Here is a 23,869-nt window from a genome sequence, read left to right on the forward strand (position 1 = left end):
TAACTTATAACTCCTCCTAGTATCGGTATCCAACCAACGTTAAATGTGGAACTATGACCATCTCGTTACGTTTAAGGGGGGGCTCTTTCTGGGGTTACAACAGGAACGCGAGTCAGGATCGTGGAAGGACATATTTTGATATCATTATGTATAGATTTATTTCCTGGATATTATGCACGGCTCAGAAGTCTTCAACGAAGATATCGGGATCGCGTATATTGCCAGCAAATTCGGACACGACTACAGCTTCAATTATGAGGTGAATAACTTTTACGTTTAGTCCCATGTTACATCGTTAAGGGCTGTGGAGTATATTATTTTAAAATATGAATATGTTGTGATATATGTAGTGATATAACAGTTTACGGCATATGAATAATACTGAGTGAATAATAACCGAGGGTGTGACTTGTAACACTTTTTGTTTTCTCATAGGGTGCCCACTGTGTGTAGAGCTAAATACCTCAGCACAACTTCAACCAGATTATGTGACAATAAAAACTCCAATATCAAAGACCTCACAGAAACCCAAACAGTTTTGAAACAACAAGCAACAGATTCCAATGACATCAACAAATTGGATGAGCTAACCAATACAGACAAGATGGATGTAATAAATGGCCACGGTAGTGCTGCAAAGGGAAAAGAATTTGACACAAGCAGAAATGGGAAGGAGAATCTACTTCACCTTCTGGGAGCCATGAAGGTGGACGTCACCAGCAAGAGGAGGCTTAAACATGTGAAAATTAAGCCAAATGTTTTTGCCCCTAACGCAAGGCCAACCACAATGGAGAGCACTGTTGATATGTTTCAAGAGGCTTCAGCTGAGGCTTCAGCTTCATCTCAGAGGTGAGACAGGATTTGTGACACTGCTGTCTAGTTGTCTCCCTGATCAAGGTGGCAGCGTCATCATGGTGATAACCAATTCTGTGTCTCTTTTAGTCACACCCTGGATCCGGAACTCGTCGCCGCTGCCTCCGCTGCTGCTTCCACTCTTCCTAACCGCATCCAGGCCGAGTCTGAGTTGCTCAGGAAGCTGAGGCAGCACGAGGCTGTGACTGAGGCTCAAAAAAAGGGGGATGTGAATGACATAGGGTATGTATTCTTTAGTCCAGTATCCATTTCTCTGATGCTGTCAACAACATTTTACTTAAAAGCTAAAAAATATGACGATACTTTATTGGCCCTTGGCAGGAAAACAGCTTTGCAGTACAGTACAGTATGAATAGAAAAGTAGCATCATATAGTCTGGAATTCACAGTAAATGCAATAACTGGTTAAAAAAAATGCCTGCTTTTACAAATACATTACACGGTCATTGTCAGTGGACTTTGCAGTTTTGTACTTAATACTAACTCTCTGCAATCATAGCGGGATTCTCGCCGACATGAAAGTGTCAGTGGAAAGTAATGCCAACAGACAGAACGCTCGACCGGCCAATCAGATCCGGTTTGACGACGACGGGAAGGGCTACAAACCCGACAGAGGAATCACCGCAGAGTTGGAAAGCGTTCGCATAAAGTACGTCTGTTTATTTTTACTTTGATTGTTTTTTTTATAGGCTGCAAGGCGGACAAGTGGTCAGCGTGCAGGCCACACAGCTGGGAGACCTGAGTACGATTCCACACTCAGCCATCTCTGTGTGGAGTTTGCATGTTCTCCCCGTGCATGCGTGGGTTTTTCTCCCACATTCCAAAAACATGCTAGGTTAATTGGCGACTCCAAATTGTCCATAGGTATGAATGTGAGTGTGAATGGTTGTTTGTCTATATGTGCCCTGTGATTGGCTGGCGACCAGTCCAGGATGTACCCCACCTCTCCTGAAGACAGCTCGGATAGGCTCCAGCACCCCCACGACCCTCGTGAGGAAAAGCAGTAGAAAATTAATGAATGAATGTTTTTTTTCATAAAAAAGCCATGGAGAAGCTCATGGTTAAGGTTTCATTATTTTTGTTTTTGCAGGAGGAACTTGTTCACTGGGAAAAGACTTAACATCTTTTCCCTCCCTACTGATGATAGCAGCGTGACAGCAACAATTGGTAATAAGCCTCCATCCAATTATTTCATTATTGTAACGATTTACATTAGAACCTCTTAAATTGAATGCCGCTGGGGTGGTTCAGTGTGGTATTTTACCAAGGGTTTGTGGAATATCCCTTTTAAAATAGACAAAGCATTTGAACGTACGGCATCACAGCATTATGTAGCTAACAAGTGTTACCAAGCGTTAAGTGAGGACTTTATCTTTAGCTTTTTACAGCTTTTTTTTTTAATGCTTATTTCAAAAGAAAGGTCAGTCTCGTTAAAATAAACACTACATTATATCTAATTTATATTTACACTTGAATCACTGGTAAAAACATTCAAATTGTAATTTTAAAAAAACATTTATATTCATGCCTAACACTCAGGATTACTAGTGTGCTTGAACACCTCAGCACAGAGCGGTACAGTCAGAACAGAACAGTACAGTCTTTCCCATCTACTGACTGTGTGGCCAACAGAATTACCTAATTAATCACGCTCAATATTCAATATTCAATAAGTCAATGAGAGAGAGAAAGATATGCCTTCATGAAGATGGAAAAAGGTTTGTTTTTAAGTGTGTAGGAGTGGTGTGTACCTGACTTCAAGTCAAATGTCTGAAGGGGGGAACGCGACTAAAAGTTTTGGGAGCCACTGCTGTATCTCACTAAGTATTTCAAATTGCAAAAACTGTAAGTCGCCTGGCGTCCTACGATGCATCGTGTTCAATCTCAGAGGTTCCGCTGTATTTGCGCTTACGAGTACTGTATATTACTGTTTCCATGAATGTAACTGTTTTCCCATGTTCCTTTTTTAGCACGTCCAACCATATGGGATGCGGACTTTGCTCACCAGCTGTCTTCGTCGGCAAACCAAATGCCCCAGAACGCCTTTGAGGAAATGATCCAATGGACCAAAGAGGGCAAATTGTGGCAGTACCCAATCAACAATGAAGCATGTGTGTCAACTATACTCTACATTTGTTGGATATATAAAAGAAACAACGAAAGCTTGACTGGTTTTGCTCTTCATCAGGTTTCGAGGAGGAAGCCAGTATCCCTTTCCATGAGCATGTCTTCCTTGAGAAGCACCTAGAGGAGGGCTTCCCCAGGCAGGGACCAGTACGGCACTTCATGGAGCTGGTGGTGATCGGTTTGTCCAAAAACCCCTATCTGACCGTCCAGCAGAAGAAGGAGCACATCTCCTGGTTCAGAGACTACTTTAATCAAAAAAAAGATGTCCTCAAGGAGGCTGAGGTTTATCTCGCTTAAATTTGGACAATTTAAGACATTTTTCATATTTTCCATGCCCCTTAACTACAACCAAGCCCAATCCATAATCCATAACACATTGCTCTATGTGCAAAGAGTCAAATGATGCTCTTGTCCAAAATACATAATAAATCATGCAACTTTCCTGTAACTTAAATTACAGTTTTATTATTCACTTTCTGGATATGTCAAATCCATATTGAAATATTCAATCACACAGGTAAGATGGTTAAAATAATATATTTAATGGTACATGTGTGCTGATTCGTTGACAGTTGAATGAACCGGTTGAGTGTTTTAAGGGGCTATTGAGATCGGTCTGTCAGTATGATTAATGATGTTTTCTTTGGCGGCCAGTGAAGTAGGTTTATGTTGGCATGTAGCATCTCGGACCTCGGCTCGTTTACAGTACGTGTTTAAATAGAACTTGAACCTTGTGCCCTTTGCGAGGAAGTTACCAACATTTTGAACAATGAAGCATGCGGTTTCTTAGTAGTGACCCTCGGCTTTATTTATTGTCTGAGAAAACGTGGAAAAAGGAAAGCTTGACATTTTAAAAACACTCCCGCTTCCACTTGTTGTTCACCTTTCCTTAAACAGTCATGAGTGGCGTGATGATGTGTCGGCAACTTGGCTAATTGCAGGGGGGGAAAGTGTGTTTGTACACCTGGACGACTGCAGACAATAATGTGTACATTCATGACTAAGAAATACTTGTACAATGCTGCATGTTGTTTGTGCGTACAGGTATTATCTATATCCACCGCTAGAGGGCACTACCGACAAGAATGGAAGTTCTTTTGTCACAAATGTGGGCCTACTTGCTGCTTGACAACTTGTATTACTAATGTAAACTTATGAAAGCGATTTGGAAAATAAAATAGAGTGAGCAGCTTAGCGAAAAGAAGTTGGTGCATTCAAGTATTGCATTGAAAGTACAAAAAAAGCACAACGTGCAGTACAGCACCGATTTACAGGGTTCGTATGTGTGCTACAATTTCTTGAAAAGGCTTATTTTACTAGTGGTGAGAATACAAAATGCAGTACCTGTCATTAAAAACCTATAAAAAAACACAATCCAACTAAATTGGACATAAAACACTATTATTAGTTGTCCGTGGAGAAAGAAAAAAAAACAGAGCCCTCATCATGCTGAAGAATGCAGATGACCGAGCATGTGACAGGACGTGAAGGCATCACCGGCTGCTCTTGTCACAGAGCGCCAGGCTTGAGTTGAAACCAGTCAGCGGAGGATGCTGTGAACGTCACAGCGCAACTTAAAAGCACCGCCTTTGCAAAGCACAACTTGTCTGCAAGCTTTTATTCACGTTTATGTGAGAGTCTATGATCCTGAAAGCCGCCTTGACCCTGACATGGCTGAGGTCCCGCCGCTGCAAGTAGACCCGGACTTTGAGCCTCTCACCCGCCCGCGCTCTTGCACCTGGCCGTTGCCGGAGCTCATCGACCAGACGAACTCCACCACATCCTCCCCGGCCCCGTCCTCGCATCAGGAGCCGCCGGGAAACGCTCGCAATCTCGGTTTACTGGAAGAGGATGGCTCGTATGTGGCCCATTCTGACTTCCAGCGTTCCGAGGGGCTGCACCTCCATCAACACCTGCATCAGCCAGGCCCGCAGCTACCAGCGCCCCAGCAACAGGTGCCCCTTTCCGGAATGGCCCCCTTGGGGGGCTCCAGCCAGAGGAAAAGCAGCTCGTCCCGACGGAACGCTTGGGGGAACATGTCATATGCTGACCTCATCACCAGGGCCATAGAGAGCTCACCCGAGAAGAGGCTGACTCTTTCCCAGATTTACGACTGGATGGTGAAGAGTGTGCCTTACTTCAAGGATAAAGGAGACAGTAACAGCTCTGCAGGATGGAAGGTAAGTGCCTTGACGCTGATGTGCATTTTGGGGGGAAAAAGCTCCTTGTTTTGCAAAACTGGCCAAAATATACAACAAAATCTTCATTATCAATTCATTCCATAAGTTGTTTTAGTCCCACTGCTTATTTTTGGAGTCACTCTTGAAGTTCAGCAAGGCACTGCACTTTTTTGTGACATTTATCTTAAAATAATATCAGATTGGAAATACTGTATTGTAATTTCAGACAATATTATCATGCATGCACAAAATGTGATCTCTGCATTTAACCCCTCACAGTATTGAACATGCAAACATGCATGATTGTATACATTTTAAAATATATGTCACGTGTGTGTGTATATATATGTGTGTGTGAAATATATTGTGCGACTTTCCTGTAACTTATATGTATGTGTGCGCCGGCATTTGCATACCCGCAACCCTCATGAGGATAAGCGGCATGGAAAATGGGTGGATATTACATTCATTCATTCATTCATTCATTTTCTACCGCTTATCCTCACGAGGTTCGCAGGGGTGCTGGAGCCTATCCCAGCTGTCTTTGGGCGAGAGGCGGGGTACACCCTGGACTGGCAGCCAGCCAATCACAGGGCACATATAGACAAACAACCATTCACACTCACATTCATACCTATGGACAATTTGGAGTGGCTAATTAACCTAGCATGTTTTTGGAATGTGGAAGGAAACCGGAGTACCCGGAGAAAACCCACGCATGCACGGGGAGAACATGCAAACTCCACACAGAGATGGCCGAGGGTGGAATCGACTTGGGTCTCATAGCTATGTGGCCTGCGTGCTAACCTCTCATCCGCCGTGCAGACCTGAATATTACATATGATATACGTCAGATTGATGATAGCTACAGCTTGTTTTTGTTATTCTCAGTGCCCACCAAGAGTTCAACATTAATATTTCCATATTTATCATCTGAGTCACCATTGAGAGGATTTAATGATTTGTTTCTTTTGTCAGTGAAAAAAACACTAAGCTCAATCCTATGTTTAGTGAAACACCTTTAAGTGGGGAAAAGTGCTCTAAAGTGCTATTTTCCTATCGGAGAAACAATCTATCCAGTGTTACCACGCACTGCACACACCATGGATAAATGTACAGCCTGACAAACATGAAAAATATTGAGATAATATTTGTCCCAAAAGTTTGGAAATGTTGGCACTCTATGCGCAGACAAAAACAAACAGGTGGCCCCGACAGTGGTTAAATACAGTAAAGTCTCGTTATTTCGATATTGTCCATGAACGCCAGCATGTACATATGAAAAACAGTGATTATTGCAAGCGATAAAAAGATATCTGAATACAACACAATTAAATACATGTATTTGTACGCTTGTGTCTTCGTTGGAATAGGTGTGTATGCTATGTCAGTTGGTTCTTCTGTTGCAGGCATGTGTTTGGCCAGCTATGTGGGGCGGGTTGAGCATGACCTGTGAACCAGGAAGTGCGGGAATCGGTGTGTGTGTGTGCTGCGCTCTGGTGGTGGAAGTGTGAAAAATAAAGTTGACTGGAAGCAGCCGTTCGCCGTGTTCTTTTTTGGTATTGAAATCCTTAAGCAAAGATTGATTTAAGCTGCTTTTGTATCGATATAAGCAGACCAAATTGGCTGGCGGGAGATGAAAAGGGCATCGTAGTAACCGGATTATCATAATAACCGGGTATCGTACTAACGGAACTAATTATATCATAAAAGACTAGAAATTTGCCGGGAAATGAAAATAGTATCATAATAAGCAGTACTTTGATATAACCGATATCGATATAACAAGACTTTACTGTATATGAAGAAATGACTTCAGCAGACTGAAATTAGAGTCAAATTCAAACCTGTAAGTCAAACTTATGTTTGATGTTTGCAGCACTTCCTGGAACCTGTCAGTTTTTGGTGCCATGTCAGGAAATGCCTTTGTAGACTATCATATACAGATTCCATTGCTCACAAACTTGAAGGAAAGTCCTCATCGTGGCTCGTCATTCTCAGAGCTGTCAATTAAATGAATATCAACACGTATTTTAGTGGAAATGCAGAACATATATAGCGTGAGCGCTCGTTGACAATAACAGGAGGTGACGCAAAGAGTTCAATCAGTGTTTGGTGAGTCGTGTGTCGAAGGGGATGCCGGGAAGAACGTCAAACATCCTCCATTCCTGAGCTGTGTGCTCATATCCTCGTGTCGCATGCCTTTTAGAGTTTCCTCAGCGGATGCTACTGCTTCGGGAGAAAGGGAGGGATGCTCTTTACCGCGTCACTTCCACCTCTGGCCTCAAACCGGGCATTTTTACTTAAGTTCAATGATCCACATTGTTGTAGTATTAGGCCGGAGATCGGGAAAACCTGGGTTCAATACTTTACTTGGGCATCTCTGTGTGGAGTTTGCATATGGAGTTTGATCCCACATTCCAAAAAACATGCTAGGTTAATTGGCGACTCCAAATTGTCCATAGGTATGAATGTGAGTGTGAATGGTTGTTTGTCTATATGTGATTGGCTGGTGACAAGTTCAGGGTGTACCCCGCCTCTCGCCCGAAAACAGCTGGAATAGGCTCCAACATGACCCCATGAGGATAAGCGGCATAGAAAATATATGGATGGACATTTAAAGTATTTTTTTTTCCATTTTGCTTAATTTTTTACGTGTATAATGTAAAAATAAGAATCATCTAAAGCTCCATAAATGGAGTAATAGTGTCCAGTCTTCTTCTACCCAGGACATCATACTGTTGGCTATATATATATATATATATACACACTATTTCAGCTTTTTTCCCATTTTTTCAGTTTTTTTTCGTTTGTTTTGATGTATTTCCATTATGCACCATGGGCCGCACTTTGGACACCCCCTGCCCTTGACGGGGCAAATCAATATGTCAATCAAATACAAACAGTTAGTGGTGGGGTCTGAAATATATCAGAAAAGTGGCAATGCCAAAAAAAAAAATATTATTCTTTTGGGGCTTGAAAGAGATTTAAAGCCAAGGACTTGAACTTGGACACTTTATTTAATATAATTTTGTTATTTACCAAATAATATTCTAAGGTACCATTTAATATTATATCAACCCATCTCTTCTTCAACCTCTCTATCGTTGACTCCCTCACTGGGCCTTGGAACTGCTGGCTAATGGTTATTTTTACACTTTCCTGTTAAAAAAATAACACAGCGCTCCCCCCCAACCCCCCCCACAATGAACTATGACGCATTTCCTGGCAAGTGGATGGAAAACAGTGCCATGTGTTAACATCCCCGCCCGGCAAAAACACAAGGCTCCCGCTTGGAAAAAGTGAAGGGGGGGGGGGTGGCAATAATGTTTTTTGTGAATATAATTTCATAAGCATTCTTAATGTTATGCTTTTCTTTATTTAGACTTAAGAATTGACATGTCTGAGCATTCGTGAGAGTAATGACCGAGTCATGGCAGGCAGCAGCTTCGTGGTTGAGGGTGCTGACTTTGATTCCGTGGCTCCGCCTATGAAATGACCTGAGGTGGGTGGAGGAAAAGGACGAGGACGATGCTTCCTGTCTGCCAGCCTCGTTTCACAGTGCTTTGTTTTTCCTCTCATACCGTGGCGCTATCTCAAGATGCCAACAGGGAAGGCCCCTAATTGGGGGGGGGGGTCGCTTCCCCCTTAGGATGTTGGTGGATCAAAGAGTAGCTGTGTGTTCAAGTACTATATCAGTACAGCTATTGTGACTTCAAATAAGGCAAACTGTAAGCTTGTGATTAAGGAAAATGTAGTCACCCATGCAATTCCAACTTCATACAGTATGTAGACTCTTGTTTACACAGTTAGACCACAGTTGGTGGAGGTCACTTAAGTAAAGAATTTGGCTTCTCAAAACAATATATATTCAAAAGAGTAATGCAGTCGCATAAAAAAAACAATCAGACCTCACAAATCAACTCTCTATTCGTATCAATGCATGCGATCACCTGTCTATTGTTCCGTCCTTTTTCTATACCGCTTATCCTCACTAGAGACGCTGGAGCCTATCCCAGCTGTCTTCGGGCGAGAGGCGGGGTACACCCTGGACTGGTCACCAGCCAATCACAGGGCACATATAGACAAACAACCATTCACACTCACATTCATACCTATGGACAATTTGGAGTCGCCAATTAACCTAGCATGTTTTTTGGAATGTGGGAGGAAACCGGAGTACCCGGAGAAAACCCACGCATGCACGGGGAGAACATGCAAACTCCACACAGAGATGCCAGACAGGGGAATCGAACATGGGTCTCCTAGCTGTGTGACCTACATGCTAACCACTTGGTCACCATGGGATTTGTCATTCATTTTCTACTGCTTATCCTCACGAGGGTCGCGAGGGTGCTGAAGCCTATCCCAGCTGTCTTCGGGCGAGAGGCGGGGTACACCCTGGACTGGTGGCTAGCCAATCACAGGGCACATATAGACAAACAACCATTCACACTCACATTCATACCTATGGACAATTTGGAGTCGCCAATTAACCTAGCATGTTTTTGGAATGTGGGAGGAAACCGGAGTACGGGGAGAAGACGCAAACTCCACACAGAGATGCCCGACGGGGGAATCGAACCCGGGTCTCTTAGCTGTGTGACCTACATGCTAACCACTTGGTCAGCATGCGATTTGTCAGGTGTAATATATTTTTTAGGAAGTATTACTCTTTTGAACGCATATTGTTTTGAGAAGCCAAATGGCTACTAGCCGGAACTATGTTACTCATCACTGAAATCTGACCAGAATTCAGCTCACTGGACAAAGTGGTGGGGGGGGGGGTTAAGTCACTCTTGATGCATTACACTGCTGTAAAAAAAATCCGAACTATCCCTTTAAGGCTGTAAACCGGAACTCAACTGGAGTCTTGATTGAGAACAAGTTATCTCTCTACTGAGGGAACAAGTACCAAGACTAAACATTACTGTTTACGTTTTCAGTCATTTTGTATTTCTACTTGGTTGGTCTTGCCTTTCATGTGCTCCATTTCTTTCTTACAGAGGACATTCAAGGACACTGGATGAGAGAAATGTTGCACCATGAATAACTGTCAGCCAATTGTCTTGGGAATCACAAGGTTAAGAAAGGAGAGGCCCGCCTGGGAACTTAAGAGGCCCACTGAGTTTAAAGTAACCCCATGAAGAAAGGGACGCTTGGGGGCTGTGGCTGGAGGAGGGAAGGAGGAGGGAAGGAGGAGGGAAGGAGGGGAGCACTCAGCTGACTCAGAGGCCTGCATACAGTCTGCGGTATACCCATGTGTGAGTCTGTGGAATCCTTGGCATGTGCGCGTTGGCATTGTCCCCAGTGCCTGCTCAGGACAATAATACCCCCACTCTTGCATGAAAAACGACCTTGCCTCAAACCATTATGCAAAACAAAAATTGTGCACGGGTGGTAAGAAAAACCAGAGACGTGCAGTTAGATGAGTGATCGGTGCTTCATGACATGTGAAGAGAATTTGTCTCTTCAAAGTCCAGGATTGGGGGTTTGTAAGAATTTATTTCAGAAGATGCATTCAAAGGGCGGCACAGTGGTCGAGTGGTTAGCGCGCAGACCTCGCAGCTAGGAGACCAGGGTTCAATTCCACCTCTCTGTGTGGAGTTTGCATGTGGGTACTCCGGTTTCCTCCCACATTCCAAAAACATGCTAGGTTAATTGGCGACTCCAAATTGTCCATAGGTATGAATGTGAGTGTGAATGGTTGTTTGTCTATATGTGCCCTGTGATTGGCTGGCGACCAGTCCAGGGTGTACCCCGCCTTTCGCCCATGTGGGATAGGCTCCAGCACCCTTGTGAGGAAAAAGCGGTAGAAATGAATGATTTCAACACTACCTAGACAAGGTATAAGTAACGTTGACACCCAAATACCAGACTTGATCGCCGGAACAACAGGCTTTTATTGCGGGTTTGAATGATCTCAGAAGCTCAATGATCTCAAACTCAACTCGGAACACTTCCTGTCTGCCCGTCACATTTATAGCAACATACATTAGTATGAGTCTTATTCATAAAAAGCTTATTTACTCTATTATGTCTGCTATATTGGGTAATACAAGCGCAAAGGTGACATAAGAATTCCTACTTTGTGGAAATTCCTTTATCACGATTGGGTCTGGACCCAATTAACCGCAATAAACAAGGTATTAGTGTAATACTAGACTGGCATTCATTTTACAGCATGTTTGCAGCTCTTAACAGTTATTATTTTTTTAAAGTGTCAACCTCATATGCCCCCACCCACACACACTTTAATGTGGCGGTAGAAGTAGGTTGCCCAGTAATGTACTGCATCACGGCCACAGTCGTCAAAAGGCAATGTGTTTTCCATACTTACGGAAGCGACACATTTTCTTACGTGAGCATGCTAATTTTGTTCCTTTTTAACCACTTCCTGGGTCAAAGGAGAGCGGTGGAGAGGAGACCTTGAACAGGAAGTCAGTGTCAGGAAGTGGCTCATCCCTTTACAGTAAAATCTGTACGATGTAAACTCTTGTTCTTGTCATGCAAGGTATTTCACTGAATAGGTATCTATCTATCTGAAAACAGGTTCGAACCCCATGCACCACAGACCATTGTAAGGTTGAAACTCTAACCCTAACACTAAAATGTGACGATTTCTCATCTGTATTGCAAGAGCAAAGCCAATCTGACTGTAAATGATGACATCACTACTATGAAGGATAATGCAGTAACTCGGAAGTAGTGTGCAATGTATTATTGGAAATGCACATTAAGTACTTTATGCACACCTTACACTTTGGTCTTCCCAACGTCAGTGAGTAACGTATAGCAGTTTCTTCGACATTTTTTTCTACAATTCTACATATGATCAATTTTACTTAAGGTTTTTCAGATCAACCCACATAGATGTTCGGACTTGTCTATTCTATCACTGGTTCTATTTCACAACACACCTCATACATAGAAGAGGTCCGTGTTAACAATTTAAGGGTCATTCATTCATTTTCTACCGCTTTTCCCTGGACTGGTCGCCGGCCAATCACAGGGCACATATAGACAAACAACCATTCACACTCACATTCATACCTATGGACAATTTGGAGTCACCAATTAACCTGGGAGGAAACCGGAGTACCCGGAGAAAACCCACGCATGCACGGGGAGATCATGCAAACTCCACACAGAGATGGCCGAGGGTGGAATTGAACCCTGGTCTCGTAGCTGTGAGGTCTGTGCGCTAACCACACGACCGCCGCATAAGTGTTTGCGTTTATTCGGTAATGGAATACAAGCAATCGATGTCTTAAAGCTGTAAAAATCCTTCCACAATGCTACTGGCCTTCCTGACAAAACTATTTTTTTATTTTTAATTTTTTTTCTTATAAAATTGATGATAAAATCTCTTCTCTCATTCTTGTGGACCCTATCTCAGGCATCGTGTCCCCTCGTCTTATTATTATTGGTGCATGTGCTTTTTTATTTGTATATAATGCCATTCATGTTTACTACTGATCTCCAGTAATTGGTTTCTTGCTTCCTTTGTTCTATTTGTATTTGGCTCGGGTGGTGTATTAACATCTGGACCATTTGCACGTGAGTCCACTTTCACTGTGCAAGCTGCACCTGTCCCTACAGACCGGGACCTTGTTTGTTTACTCATCCTGTGACCGTTACTGCCAGCATCATGCTTGGCTGCACAAGGAACAGCAGCTGTGTCAATGAGATTGCTTTGAGGTCCAGTGGGCGGGGTCTCAAGCTTCTTTTTTTTTGTTTTTTTTTTAAACCCAGATATTGTGAGGAATTAGGATAGTATTGAGAGTCGGCTACAAGTGGTATTTTACCATCATGTGGATGGTTCAGTGACTTCATCAGGAGACTCCTTTTAAAGTTATGCACCCTGACATGTGGTGATTGTAATAAGTGAATAAAGATAGCCAGCCAATCACAGGGCACATATAGACAAACAACCATTCACACTCACATTCATACCTATGGACAATTTGGAGTCGCCAATTAACCTAGCATGTTTTTGGAATGTGGGAGGAAACCGGAGTACCCGGAGAAAACCCACGCATGCACGGGGAGAACATGCAAACTCCACACAGAGATGGCCGAGTGTGGAATACATAGTCAAGGAAGTGCCTTTTTATAACGGATACAATTTGATTTACGCATATACCGGATATAAATCCGATATATGCGTAAAACGGACATTTTCCAGTATATGCATATAACGGATTTCGCTTATATCGGACAAAACCAGTGGGAACAATTGAATCCGATATATCCGAGGTTTACTGTACTATCAATCCAATATTTTGGTTTCCCTGTTATAGTAAATGCGTCAGGAAAATACATTTTATCTAAATAAAAATACAATTTAAAAACCAAAAGCTCTCCGTAGAGTGAAAGTACAGTAAAGTCTCGTTATATCGATATCGGTTATAACGAATTACTACTTATTACAATACTATTTTCATTTCTCGGCAAATTTCTAGTCTTATGATATAATTAGTTCCATTAGTACGATACCCGGTTATGATAATCCGGTTACTAGGATGCCCTTTTCATCTCCCGCCAGCCAATTTGGTCTGCTTATATCGATACAAAACACATCAACAGAACAACCAACGAACGCCAGCATGTACATATGAAAAACAGTGATTATTGCAAGCGATAAAAAGATATCTGAATACACAATTAAATACATGTATACTATAGAACAATGTCGAGTGCATTATTGCCCACTTTTAATGCAGTTCGACGCAGGATCGGATATATGGATAGTCCGGTTATATCGGTATTTTTTCCGACTCCCGACAATATCGATATAACGAGACTTTACTGTATATCCATATATTTACTGGGAATCATTTGAAAGCTTTTTGCCAGGTCTGAGGGGGTTTTTGAAATGAGCACCACTTCACACTAAAAGGTACCACTAATGAATTGCACACATTGTGGTCCATGCAGCGACATGCATCAACGTAAAGTAGCCGTTGACTTTATTGTACGCTCTAGTTGCGTCGTATTTGCATCCTATTGCTGACTCCCTAGGACTTCCACTCTGTGTGGAGTTTTGTGAACAGCAGCAGTATTAAATGACTCCCATGATATGGGTGATATTACTTAGCAGAAGTTCTTTCTTAAACATTTCCCATTTTCCAGGCCTTTCTAATCCGGTCCTGGGAATATCCCTCTGCCTGCAAAAATGGGTCAATCAAGTTAATCAATTTGTGAATGGCCCACATTCACATGATGTGTCATACAGCCTCAGGTAAAGTACGACTGCTTTAAAGTGGCCATAGCGACGCGGTTTTAAAAAGACGTGCCGTGACAATGAGACATCCAGGCCACCTTGGGTCGGGCTTTTAGAGGAATAATGTGTGTGACAGGGGCACCTCCTGAATTAGCGAGGCCGGGGATGGCTTTTGTTCTCTTTGGGCTGAGGTGAGGTCTGTCTCAGACGAGGATTATCCCAGGCTAAGGAGAGAATGCCTCTTCCCGGGGACCAGTCATGCAGTCCATGATCTATTGTTAGAACTAATCAGAGGGTGTAAACATTTGCATATCACCAGTGAGTCACACTATGTCTACTTTTGGCCAACTTGTGCTTTAAGACGAGGGTTCGCAAATGGACATTAAGTTGTTGAAGTCATCTTTGTAAATACACAAACACTAGGTACATGTGCAAAGTGCATTTTAGTAAGGAAATGAGGAAATGCATAAAATAATGCATAATCGTCCACCCTCTTTTGCAGCCCAATACACTAGTTAAGAATCACTGCGTGAGTCTCCGCCAAAAGAAATCATTCAAATAAGCAGACATTTTGAATATGATATCTACCTCACTACTATCCTTCACTGTCCGCTGTGGTTGAGTCAGAAAGAAGTACGTTACATGTGATGCTCCAGCCAACCTGTTTGCACGCCTCCGTTAGAGCCGGGCGGCCGAGGAGCCTCGTGTTCATTGAACTCATTGACCTCGGCCCACACAGCAACAACAACTCGCTCTGGCACCCTCCCCTCTCCACATGCGAACCCTGTAACCTCCACCCTGCTCTCCTCTTTCGCTCAAATGTGCTCTCATCTTCACATGAACGTAAACTTGTTGTAGTTCAATGCTTCGGCGTGGTGACAGTCGTCCTAAATAATAGCCTCGGTACTTCTATTTTTACTTGAAGTCCTTCAAATAGTTGTAAATCTTACTAAGCCGACATGAATGATTTGAATGCAGTTGCGTTTTTTTCTATAACATCCCCTTTCTAAATAATCGAATGTTTAATACAAACATCAAGAGAGGCGGGTTATTGTTTTTTTGAATGAACCACCTTGCCTGTTTATCCCAGATGAACCTTGTGGTTGAGGACATCTGGCTCCTCTGTAACTGCAATGGACATTCAGGGGAACTTCCCCGCTCTTAGGTCTCGTGCAGCATGTTCTGTGTTTTGTCATTTTTGGAAGATTTTGTCCCCGAGAGGCTTCGATGGTACAATATGTCTACATCCAGTACATGTTGCATGGTAGCTTTTTTTTTTTTTTTATTTCTGTCTCCCGCCTGAGAGCGTTATGACAGGAGGGGCCTCTGGCTCCCTTTTTTAGACTCATATGGTATCATTAAGGAGAAGCTACTACATGAGGATTTAGCTTTATACATACAGTAAAGTCTCGTTATATCGATATCGGTTATAACGAATTACTACTTATTACGATACTATTTTCATTTCCCGGCAAATTTCTAGTCTTTTATGATATAATTAGTTCCGTTAGTACGATACCTGGTTATTATGATAATCCAGTTACTACGATGCCCTTTTCATCTCCCGCCAGCCAATTTGGTCTGCTTATATCGATACAAAAGCAGCTTAAATCAATCTTTGCTTAAGGATTTCAATACCAAAAAAGAACACGGCGAACGGCTGCTTCCAGTCAACTTTATTTTTCACACTTCCACCACCAGAGTGCAGCACACACAGCGGAAAACACCCGTCCCTCGCGCCTACCCCTCCGGGTGGCAACACCTTCCCTATTGATAGTTCCGGGGTGAATTATGTCCCGGTAACCGGTAATCACTACAGCGTAAGTTTATTTTTATTTACTGTAGTACAAAAATTATTGTAGTACAAAAGCATGCTAGATACGCAATCCATGAATTACATGCCATATCAAAGATCCGCCCACTTTTAATGCAGTTCGGCGCAGGATCGGATATATGGATAGTCCGGTTATATCGGTATTTTTTCCGACTCCCGAGAATATCGATATAACGAGACTTTACTATATTTGCCGAGGGGTAGAAGTTTGGATGAGCTCACTCTCTCGCTATATGAGAGCTTATTATTTATTACTTATGACCAAATCACTCTCTTTTATTTTCTCTGTGTCGTTTTCCAGTTTGGTGGAGTAGTTTTGCCACCACTGGGAGGGTGTGATGGAGATGTGCAGATAAAAGTGCAGTGAGATCACAGGAAACATGCGATCATCACCTCCTGTGAAGAGAGAAGGGAAAGGCTGTCATAATAAATAACGAGATATTGCAATTCCCTCAGATACTGGATGCAATTACTGAGAGGTGCAGTTGCCAAGCAAAAAAGCTCCAGAAATTTAGTTAGGTCAGTTAAATATTATTTTTGTATGATTCATTATTTATGGTAATTATTTTCCGATATTTTGCAGTGTTTTTGTAAATGTTCCGCACAACAAACGTATTGTATTGTTCCACATAATCAAGCGTCCAAACAAAGCACCCTAGGTTTTTATGACTCTCTGGCCTCACATTTTTTTTTTTTATTGATTGCAACTGCTAAATAACCCCCCATGGGGCCAAAGAATGTTGGATGTGCCAGCAATGTGGTAAAGAAAATGAGAAGCACTATTGAATTTGATCTTGCCACATCAACAATAAGGTGCCTCCATCCATTATTTTCGATGATTTTTGAATTGTTATCGGCATGGAAAAACTGTAATATAATCAAATGTTTTTTTTTGTTAATATTTTTGGGATGTCAAGGTTTGTTAGTAGTTTTAATCAAACAAAATTTTAGTAACAATAGCCAAAATGTACCATAGGACGTCAAAGTGCATCACAGCAGGATGTTCAATTCATGAAAATTGGAATAATTGGCATAACTTGGTTACAACCAGCGGCAGCACTGTTGAATCAGACTTGAAAAACATGCCATCATCTGTTGCACGGCGGTCGTGTGGTTAGCGCGCAGACCTCACAGCTAGGAGACCTGCTTTCAATTCCACCCTCGGCCATCTCTGTGTGGAGTTTGCATGTTCTCCCCGTGCATGCGTGGGTTTTCTCCGGGTACTCCGGTTTCCTCCCACATTCCAAAAACATGCTAGGTTAATTAGCGACTCCAAATTGTCCATAGGTATGAATGTGAGTGTGAATGGTTGTTTGTCTATATGCGCCCTGTGATTGGCTGGCGACCAGTCCAGGGTGTACCCCGCCTCTCGCCCGAACTTTTAGTGGTTTTATCTTCAAAAACTGCTAAATAAACATTTCAAAACCAATAAAAATAATGATTCATGAGCAAAAACAGCTCACAAGGTTCTTTGGCCCCATGGTGAGTTATTTAGCAGTTGCAACACTTAGTTTTGTGGAACAATACAGTACAAATGGCAAACTGACAAATTATTAATTCATTCATTTTCTATACCGCTTATCCTCACGAGGGTCGCAGGTGTATGCTGGAGCCTATCCCAGCTGTCTTTGGGCGAGAGGCGGGGTACACCCTGGACTGGTGGCCAGCCAATCACAGGGCACATATAGACAAACAACCATTCACACTCACATTCATACCTATGGACAATTTGGAGTCGCTAATTAACCTAGCATGTTTTTGGAATGTGGTAGGAAACCGGAGTACCCGGAGAAAACCAAGACAGTGTATGACAAATGGGGCAACATTTTGGTGAAAATTGATAGTTGACTTCAGCTGGGATTGTCTCCAAATGAATATGATATGATATATGATATCCTTGGATGGCTCACAAATGATGAACTCTTTTCCCGTGTAGAATTCCATCAGACACAACCTCTCACTGCACAGCCGCTTTGTGCGCATCCAGAATGAGGGAACCGGGAAGAGCTCATGGTGGATGCTCAATCCAGACGGAGGGAAGAACGGCAAGTCACCTCGACGCAGAGCTGCTTCGATGGACAACAACAGTAAGTTCGCCAAGAGTCGAGGGCGAGCTACAAAGAAAAAGGTAAAGTTCAGTGTATCTTCACAAGGTATACTTTAGAGTAGTCCGTGTACAGCTTGTATAGCAGTATAAAGTTACTGTCAACTGACTCCACACGCCATTATTGTCTAAATAGCTTGCCCACAGTCAAGCATGGTGGTGCTAGCATCAGGGTCTAAGGCTGCATGAGTGCTGGGAATAATAATAATAAAATAATATTATAATTATATTATTTGTTTTTCCCCCACAACCAGCTGGCTCAACAAGAAGGGGCCGAGGGAGGAGCGAGCAGTCCCGGTTCCCAGTACTCCACCTGGCTGGGAAGTCCAAGCTCCCACAGCAACGAGGACTTGGAGGCCTGGGGCTCCTTCCGAACACGCACCAGCTCAGATGCTAGCACCCTCAGCGGCCGCCGCTCACCTTTCTCCTCTGAGCAGGATGACCTGGCAGAAGCCGACAGTCACCTGATGTACCCTGGGGGTAGCAAGATCAGCACCCCTTTACCCAGCCTGTCTGAAGTGTCGGGATCCATGGGGGGCTCGGAGATCGTCGTCATGGAGAGCCTGGCGGATAACTTGAACATGCTGTTTCCGAAGAACCCCCCGATGGGTTCTGACTCTTGCTCTCCTAATGGCGCCATGCTTCAGAGCGGTCCCTATAACTCCCCCCAGCCACAGCAGGACTATGGAAAATGCGTTTATGGCCCGGCTCGGATGAACTCCATGTCCTGTGTCTCCATGCATTCACTTCCAGAAGACAAGCAGGACTACGGGCCTTATGAGAACCAATATATGTGCCCCGCTGGCCTCCTTAAAGAGCTCCTGACCTCAGATGCAGACACCAGAAGAAACATGATTCCCTTCAAGGATTCGCTTGTGTCTCATGTCGGGAGGGGCCGTTGTCCAGTGCCCACCTATGAGAGCCAGAGCCAACCAGTAGGTCATAATGGCGCAAAAATGATCCATCCGTCCCAGTGTCTCCCTGTCCTTCACGCAAATCCACAATCTATACATAACCAGGGTCCTCCAACCTCACGAGACCTGAATAGCAGTAACATGATCCCCTTGACCAATTTGACTAGTCTCTCAGGGGCCCCTCCTCAAATGACGAGCCTGAGGACACACCTGCAACTGTCCCGTGGTCACGCGGCTCTGGCTAACGATGTCACGGCGACCTACCGCAACAGCAGCAGCAACAATGGCTACAGGGAATTTCACCCGCATGCACATCATCAGGAGCGGCTGCCCAGTGACCTGGACAATATGTCCATCGAGAGGTTTGAATGTGACGTGGAGTCTGTCCTCCATGACACACTCATGGATGGCGGGGCGTTGGATTTTAATTTCGATCCAGCAGCTGGGGCTCAAGTGTTCCCACAGAGGGTGAAGACGACCACTCACAGCTGGGTGTCAGGCTAAGGTGGTGGAGCTCACCCTGTGTGTGTGTGTGTGTGTGTGTGTGTGTGCAATTTAAGAAAAAGTATAGAAAAAGTGCCATCATTATTTTGAAGATTTAATATAGGCTAGTCATCAATGACCAATTAATATAAGTAAAATAACATCTTCTCTTACTATCAACAAGTAAGACAGGTTAGTCTTAATAAATTCACAAATGATATTCATATTTTGGACATTTCTATGTGGCACAAGCATCAGTAGAACAAAGTATACTGCAAAGCATGAAATAATTGAAGAGCTTGCAACCAAAAGGCGCTAAATCCATTTTGACTGATTGAGAAAATCAATGATTTTTTAATTACGCACATATCAATCTATTTGGTCATCAAGTCTATATTGCAAATAAGAGCTATCAATATAGGTCATAAAAATGCATGCTATAAAAATCCTGCACACACCATGTATTTTATATATTTTTTAAAATTAATTATTTTTTTCGGATTTAGCGCCTTTTGGCTGAAATAAATTTGAAGTCACCTTTAACTTCTTCAATGGCGTTGTTGTAAAAGAATGTAATGTGCTTTAATGTGCTATGCTAATAAAATAATTACAACACAGAAGCCATTCTCAACATACAATACAAAATTATTATTATTAATTAAATTAATAAAAATGTTATTAAAAGCAGTGCTCATATTTGACTGCACCATGAAGGTGACAGTGACAAAAATCATCTCATTACAAACTCTTTACATTGTATGTTTTTTAGTACAAGTAAAATAATGTTTCTCATGAAAGTTGGAGGTGTCAAGGTAGAGACATGCCTTTTATGGCGTAAAAAAAAAACTTCCATGTTACAGAATACTGTAAAAACACAATTTGTGTTCTCCTGAATTGCATAACATACTGTAACTATCATACGTGTACTTAATGTACACAAACAAAACAGGATGCGCACTGATACTGGCTTTCTGTATGTGCAGTGCCAATTGTATTCTTCTCTCTGATTGGTCAGATTATCAATAGATGGGAAACTTGGGCCAATCAGAATAAAGAATAAAGAAAGGGATTTAGCGCCTTTTGGTTGAAATCTGAAATGGAAATAGCGCCTTTTGGTTGAAAGCATTTCAAGCATTTCAAGACCAAAATATGTGATTTGGATACACATGACAGAGGTCTATTAAACTCATGAAAAACATGCAACTTAGTGAAAATTGGATTTAGCGCCTTTTGGTTGAAATCTGAAATGGAAATAGCGCCTTTTGGTTGAAAGCATAAATTTCATATCACTTTTTTTCATATTTTTAAAAATGATTTCAAGACCAAAATATGTGATTTGGATACACATGACAGAGGTCTATTAAACTCATGAAAAACATGCAACTTAGTGAAAATTGGATTTAGCGCCTTTTGGTTGCAAGCTCTTCAATTCCAGACCGCATGACATCATCACTCGGGCACCGATATCATTATCAGCAGAAAAAAATATTTTAGCTTTTTTTTGCTAAATCCATCCATCCATTTTCTATGCCGCTTATCACTAGGGTTGCAGGTATGCTGGAGCCTATCCCAGCTAACTTTTGGCCTGTACTGTACCCATATTCAGTAAATAAGAAGGATTATCGTGTCTGGTTATAATAAAGTAAACATACAATCATCAATAGTACAAATACTTCCATAATCTTGTAGTTGTATCACTCAGTCAGGGTTAAATGTGACATAAACATGATCAAGTTAACAGTATTGCAAAGGATATATGCACACATTTTATGTCCAGATCTCAATACGAGATTTTAAAATATAATAAAATACAAATGTATTTTTTTATACGATTTTTTATTTGTGAGTATTTACAAAGATATTTTCCGGTGCCATGAAAATGAAGGTAGCTAAATACAGATATTCAAGATTTTCTTTTATAAATCACCACTGTATTTGCTGTATTCTCCTCAATAGATATTAAATATGAACTATATTTGTGTCCTAAAATAAGCCATTATTTACAAACTGTATCATATTTATTTGTTTTTATTGATTCTGTTTGACCTTTTCTCTTCAGCGGTGCTGTATATTATTTCTGCACTTATAGTTGCTTTTTGTTGTTTTTTTTGGGGGGGGGGGGGGTTCCAAGCAAGCCATATACAGTAAGAGATGTTGCCATAGTGCATTAATAGTTTGTATCAATGCAGCAATTATGCAGAAATTATTCCTTTGCTGGTGTGCTCGTTGTTTTCATTCAAAGTAAAGGGATGCTGAAGAAACACTGCACTGGAGTTATTTTATGTTGGACTTTTGTTATTTTACTGCAGCTAAATTTGTTATATAGTTTCAATGTTAATATTTTAAATAAAATGCCAAATCACTGTGCTTACAATATGCACTCAGGCTGTATATATTCTATTCTTGACTAGTTTTTAATGGATATTTAAATTAGTTTGTTATGATTATACAGAAATGTAAGATTGTGTTACAAATGGTTGTTTACGTTGTTTATCTCAGTTCAAACTATACCAGTAAATCTATGAACATTCAATACCTCAAAATAATGTTACCTCTTAAGCCTTGAGGGATATTTCCCCCTTTTATTATAGTGTGTAATTTTATTTACTTTTTATGTACATATTTTACTCCTTACATTTGTGTTATTTTTGTTTTGTTTTATGTGACTTTTTTTATTCAGAATATGGTCAGTGTATATTGCATGATTTCTTTTACAATTATAGCCGTTAGTATCTCAGTAGATACTTTTAGATGCCAGAAATATATAATAAAACATGTAAAAAATACTTTCATTTGTCTGTTTTAATGTAGTGCAATAATATGATGAAGAAATACCAGTTTATGAACAAGGAGCTTCTTATTTTGTCTTTGACTTGGCATTTGAAAATAACTTGGTCCTGCTATTTGATCAATTAAATATGCATAACAAATACTTATTGTAACAGAAGCAGAATCTCTGCGGAAAAGCATAAAATAGGTTAAAAATGTGAATATGGGGCCTCTAAAGCTTTGTAACACGTGGGGTCATGTGTTACAAGCCATGGTAAATTCACACACAATTAATCCCACAGTGGGAGACATTTAACTGCAAAGCAGCACATACAGGGCATTTACATCACTGATGTCAAACTCAAGGCCCAGGGGCCAGAACTGGCCCCCCACGTTATTTTATGTAGCCGACAAAAGTTTTGTTTTTTTTGGCTTATTTTCTCTGTTATTATGTCTGCTATATTGAGTGGGGAAAAAAACTATAGGGGTGTTATTTCATGTGTAGAGGGCTCTAATAATGTTACATAAACAGGTTTCTGTGCCATAACTACAAAAATATATAATTTGTAAATAAAGAAAATACTTATCACAGGTTTGGAACTAATTGGCCGTGATAAACAAGGGATTACCAGTCCTGTGATTTCTGTGTTTCAACACCTTAAAACCTTCCTGTCTTTTAACCGATCATCGGTGCACAGTGAGGTTGCCTGCATGACAGGACACCCTGTCCATGTTCTGCTGCTGTTGCTGTGCTGCCACCTGTCTGTTGTTTTTTGCAGTGCACTGCCGGTTCTGTGGAACCACCTGTGCCACCTGAGTGCAATCATCGGACCTTCAAAAACCTGTTTGACATAATGCATGCCATGTGTGTCAAATGTTAGCTGCTACACAATTCTGCAGGAAAAAAAAATTATATTATATATTGATATCGATGCACATGTGAGACCTCAATATGTCTGTAGTCTGGAATTATTTCCAAGTTTTGTTTTCGGATTGTAAATTTGCAACAATTTGACAGCACTGGTTATGCGATGATGGGGGAGTTAGGCGTCTTCCTTTAATGCTTCTAATCAAGAATAACTAGGAGTCACACACAGCGCTACACTGAATTGCATTATATTATATTATATTGTATTAGTCCAGAGTTTCATACTTTGCACTTTACATTGTTCCTATACAGATGTTTGTGCCACGTACAAATGTGCAGCTTTCAAAATTGTGTTGTTGCTGTTGAGAGTGTTATTTCTGTTGACTACTACTCATGACTTCATTTGTTGAGATAAAATGTTTACAATAAATATGGCACTTTTATGTGCACGTTTATGAAATGAATCCAGCACCATGACTGTAATGACAGTTG

At 41.6% G+C, this 23,869-nt stretch overlaps 2 protein-coding genes across 2 annotated transcripts; both read left to right on the top strand.

The window, feature by feature from the left end:
• The first annotated feature begins 67 nt into the window (after window positions 1-67).
• Window positions 68-3,447, top strand: mrps31 (mitochondrial ribosomal protein S31). The gene is made up of 7 exons (XM_058087969.2): window positions 68-259; window positions 436-849; window positions 943-1,095; window positions 1,372-1,521; window positions 1,963-2,039; window positions 2,843-2,983; window positions 3,061-3,447. The coding sequence occupies exons 1-7, from the start codon at window positions 147-149 to the stop codon at window positions 3,294-3,296; spliced, it is 1,284 nt and encodes a 427-aa protein (XP_057943952.2). The 5' UTR covers window positions 68-146; the 3' UTR covers window positions 3,297-3,447.
• Window positions 3,448-4,439: 992 nt separating this feature from the next.
• On the top strand, window positions 4,440-19,953 carry LOC131138758 (forkhead box protein O1-A-like). Its single transcript, XM_078787603.1, has 3 exons — window positions 4,440-5,179; window positions 18,176-18,367; window positions 18,598-19,953. Exons 1-3 carry the CDS (start codon window positions 4,670-4,672, stop codon window positions 19,759-19,761), a joined length of 1,866 nt encoding a protein of 621 aa, XP_078643729.1. The 5' UTR covers window positions 4,440-4,669; the 3' UTR covers window positions 19,762-19,953.
• Window positions 19,954-23,869: the final 3,916 nt, after the last annotated feature.

The sequence above is a fragment of the Doryrhamphus excisus genome, linkage group LG21, assembly GCF_037039965.1.
Source record: "Doryrhamphus excisus strain RoL-2023G ecotype Guam linkage group LG21, RoL_Dexc_Guam_v1.1, whole genome shotgun sequence".
Taxonomy (NCBI): Eukaryota; Metazoa; Chordata; class Actinopteri; order Syngnathiformes; family Syngnathidae; genus Doryrhamphus; species Doryrhamphus excisus.

What these genes read in the sequence shown, in the direction of transcription:
- mrps31 (XM_058087969.2), top strand. Translation starts at nt 147, where the DNA reads ATGTATAGATTTATTTCCTGGATATTATGCACGGCTCAGAAGTCTTCA. An exon ending in ACTACAGCTTCAATTATGAG is followed by an intron (nt 260 to 435) that starts GTGAATAACTTT and finishes GTTTTCTCATAG; the next exon opens with GGTGCCCACTGTGTGTAGAG. An exon ending in TTGGAAAGCGTTCGCATAAA is followed by an intron (nt 1,522 to 1,962) that starts GTACGTCTGTTT and finishes TTGTTTTTGCAG; the next exon opens with GAGGAACTTGTTCACTGGGA.
- LOC131138758 (XM_078787603.1), top strand. Translation starts at nt 4,670, where the DNA reads ATGGCTGAGGTCCCGCCGCTGCAAGTAGACCCGGACTTTGAGCCTCTC. An exon ending in ACAGCTCTGCAGGATGGAAG is followed by an intron (nt 5,180 to 18,175) that starts GTAAGTGCCTTG and finishes TTTCCCGTGTAG; the next exon opens with AATTCCATCAGACACAACCT. An exon ending in GGCGAGCTACAAAGAAAAAG is followed by an intron (nt 18,368 to 18,597) that starts GTAAAGTTCAGT and finishes CCCCACAACCAG; the next exon opens with CTGGCTCAACAAGAAGGGGC.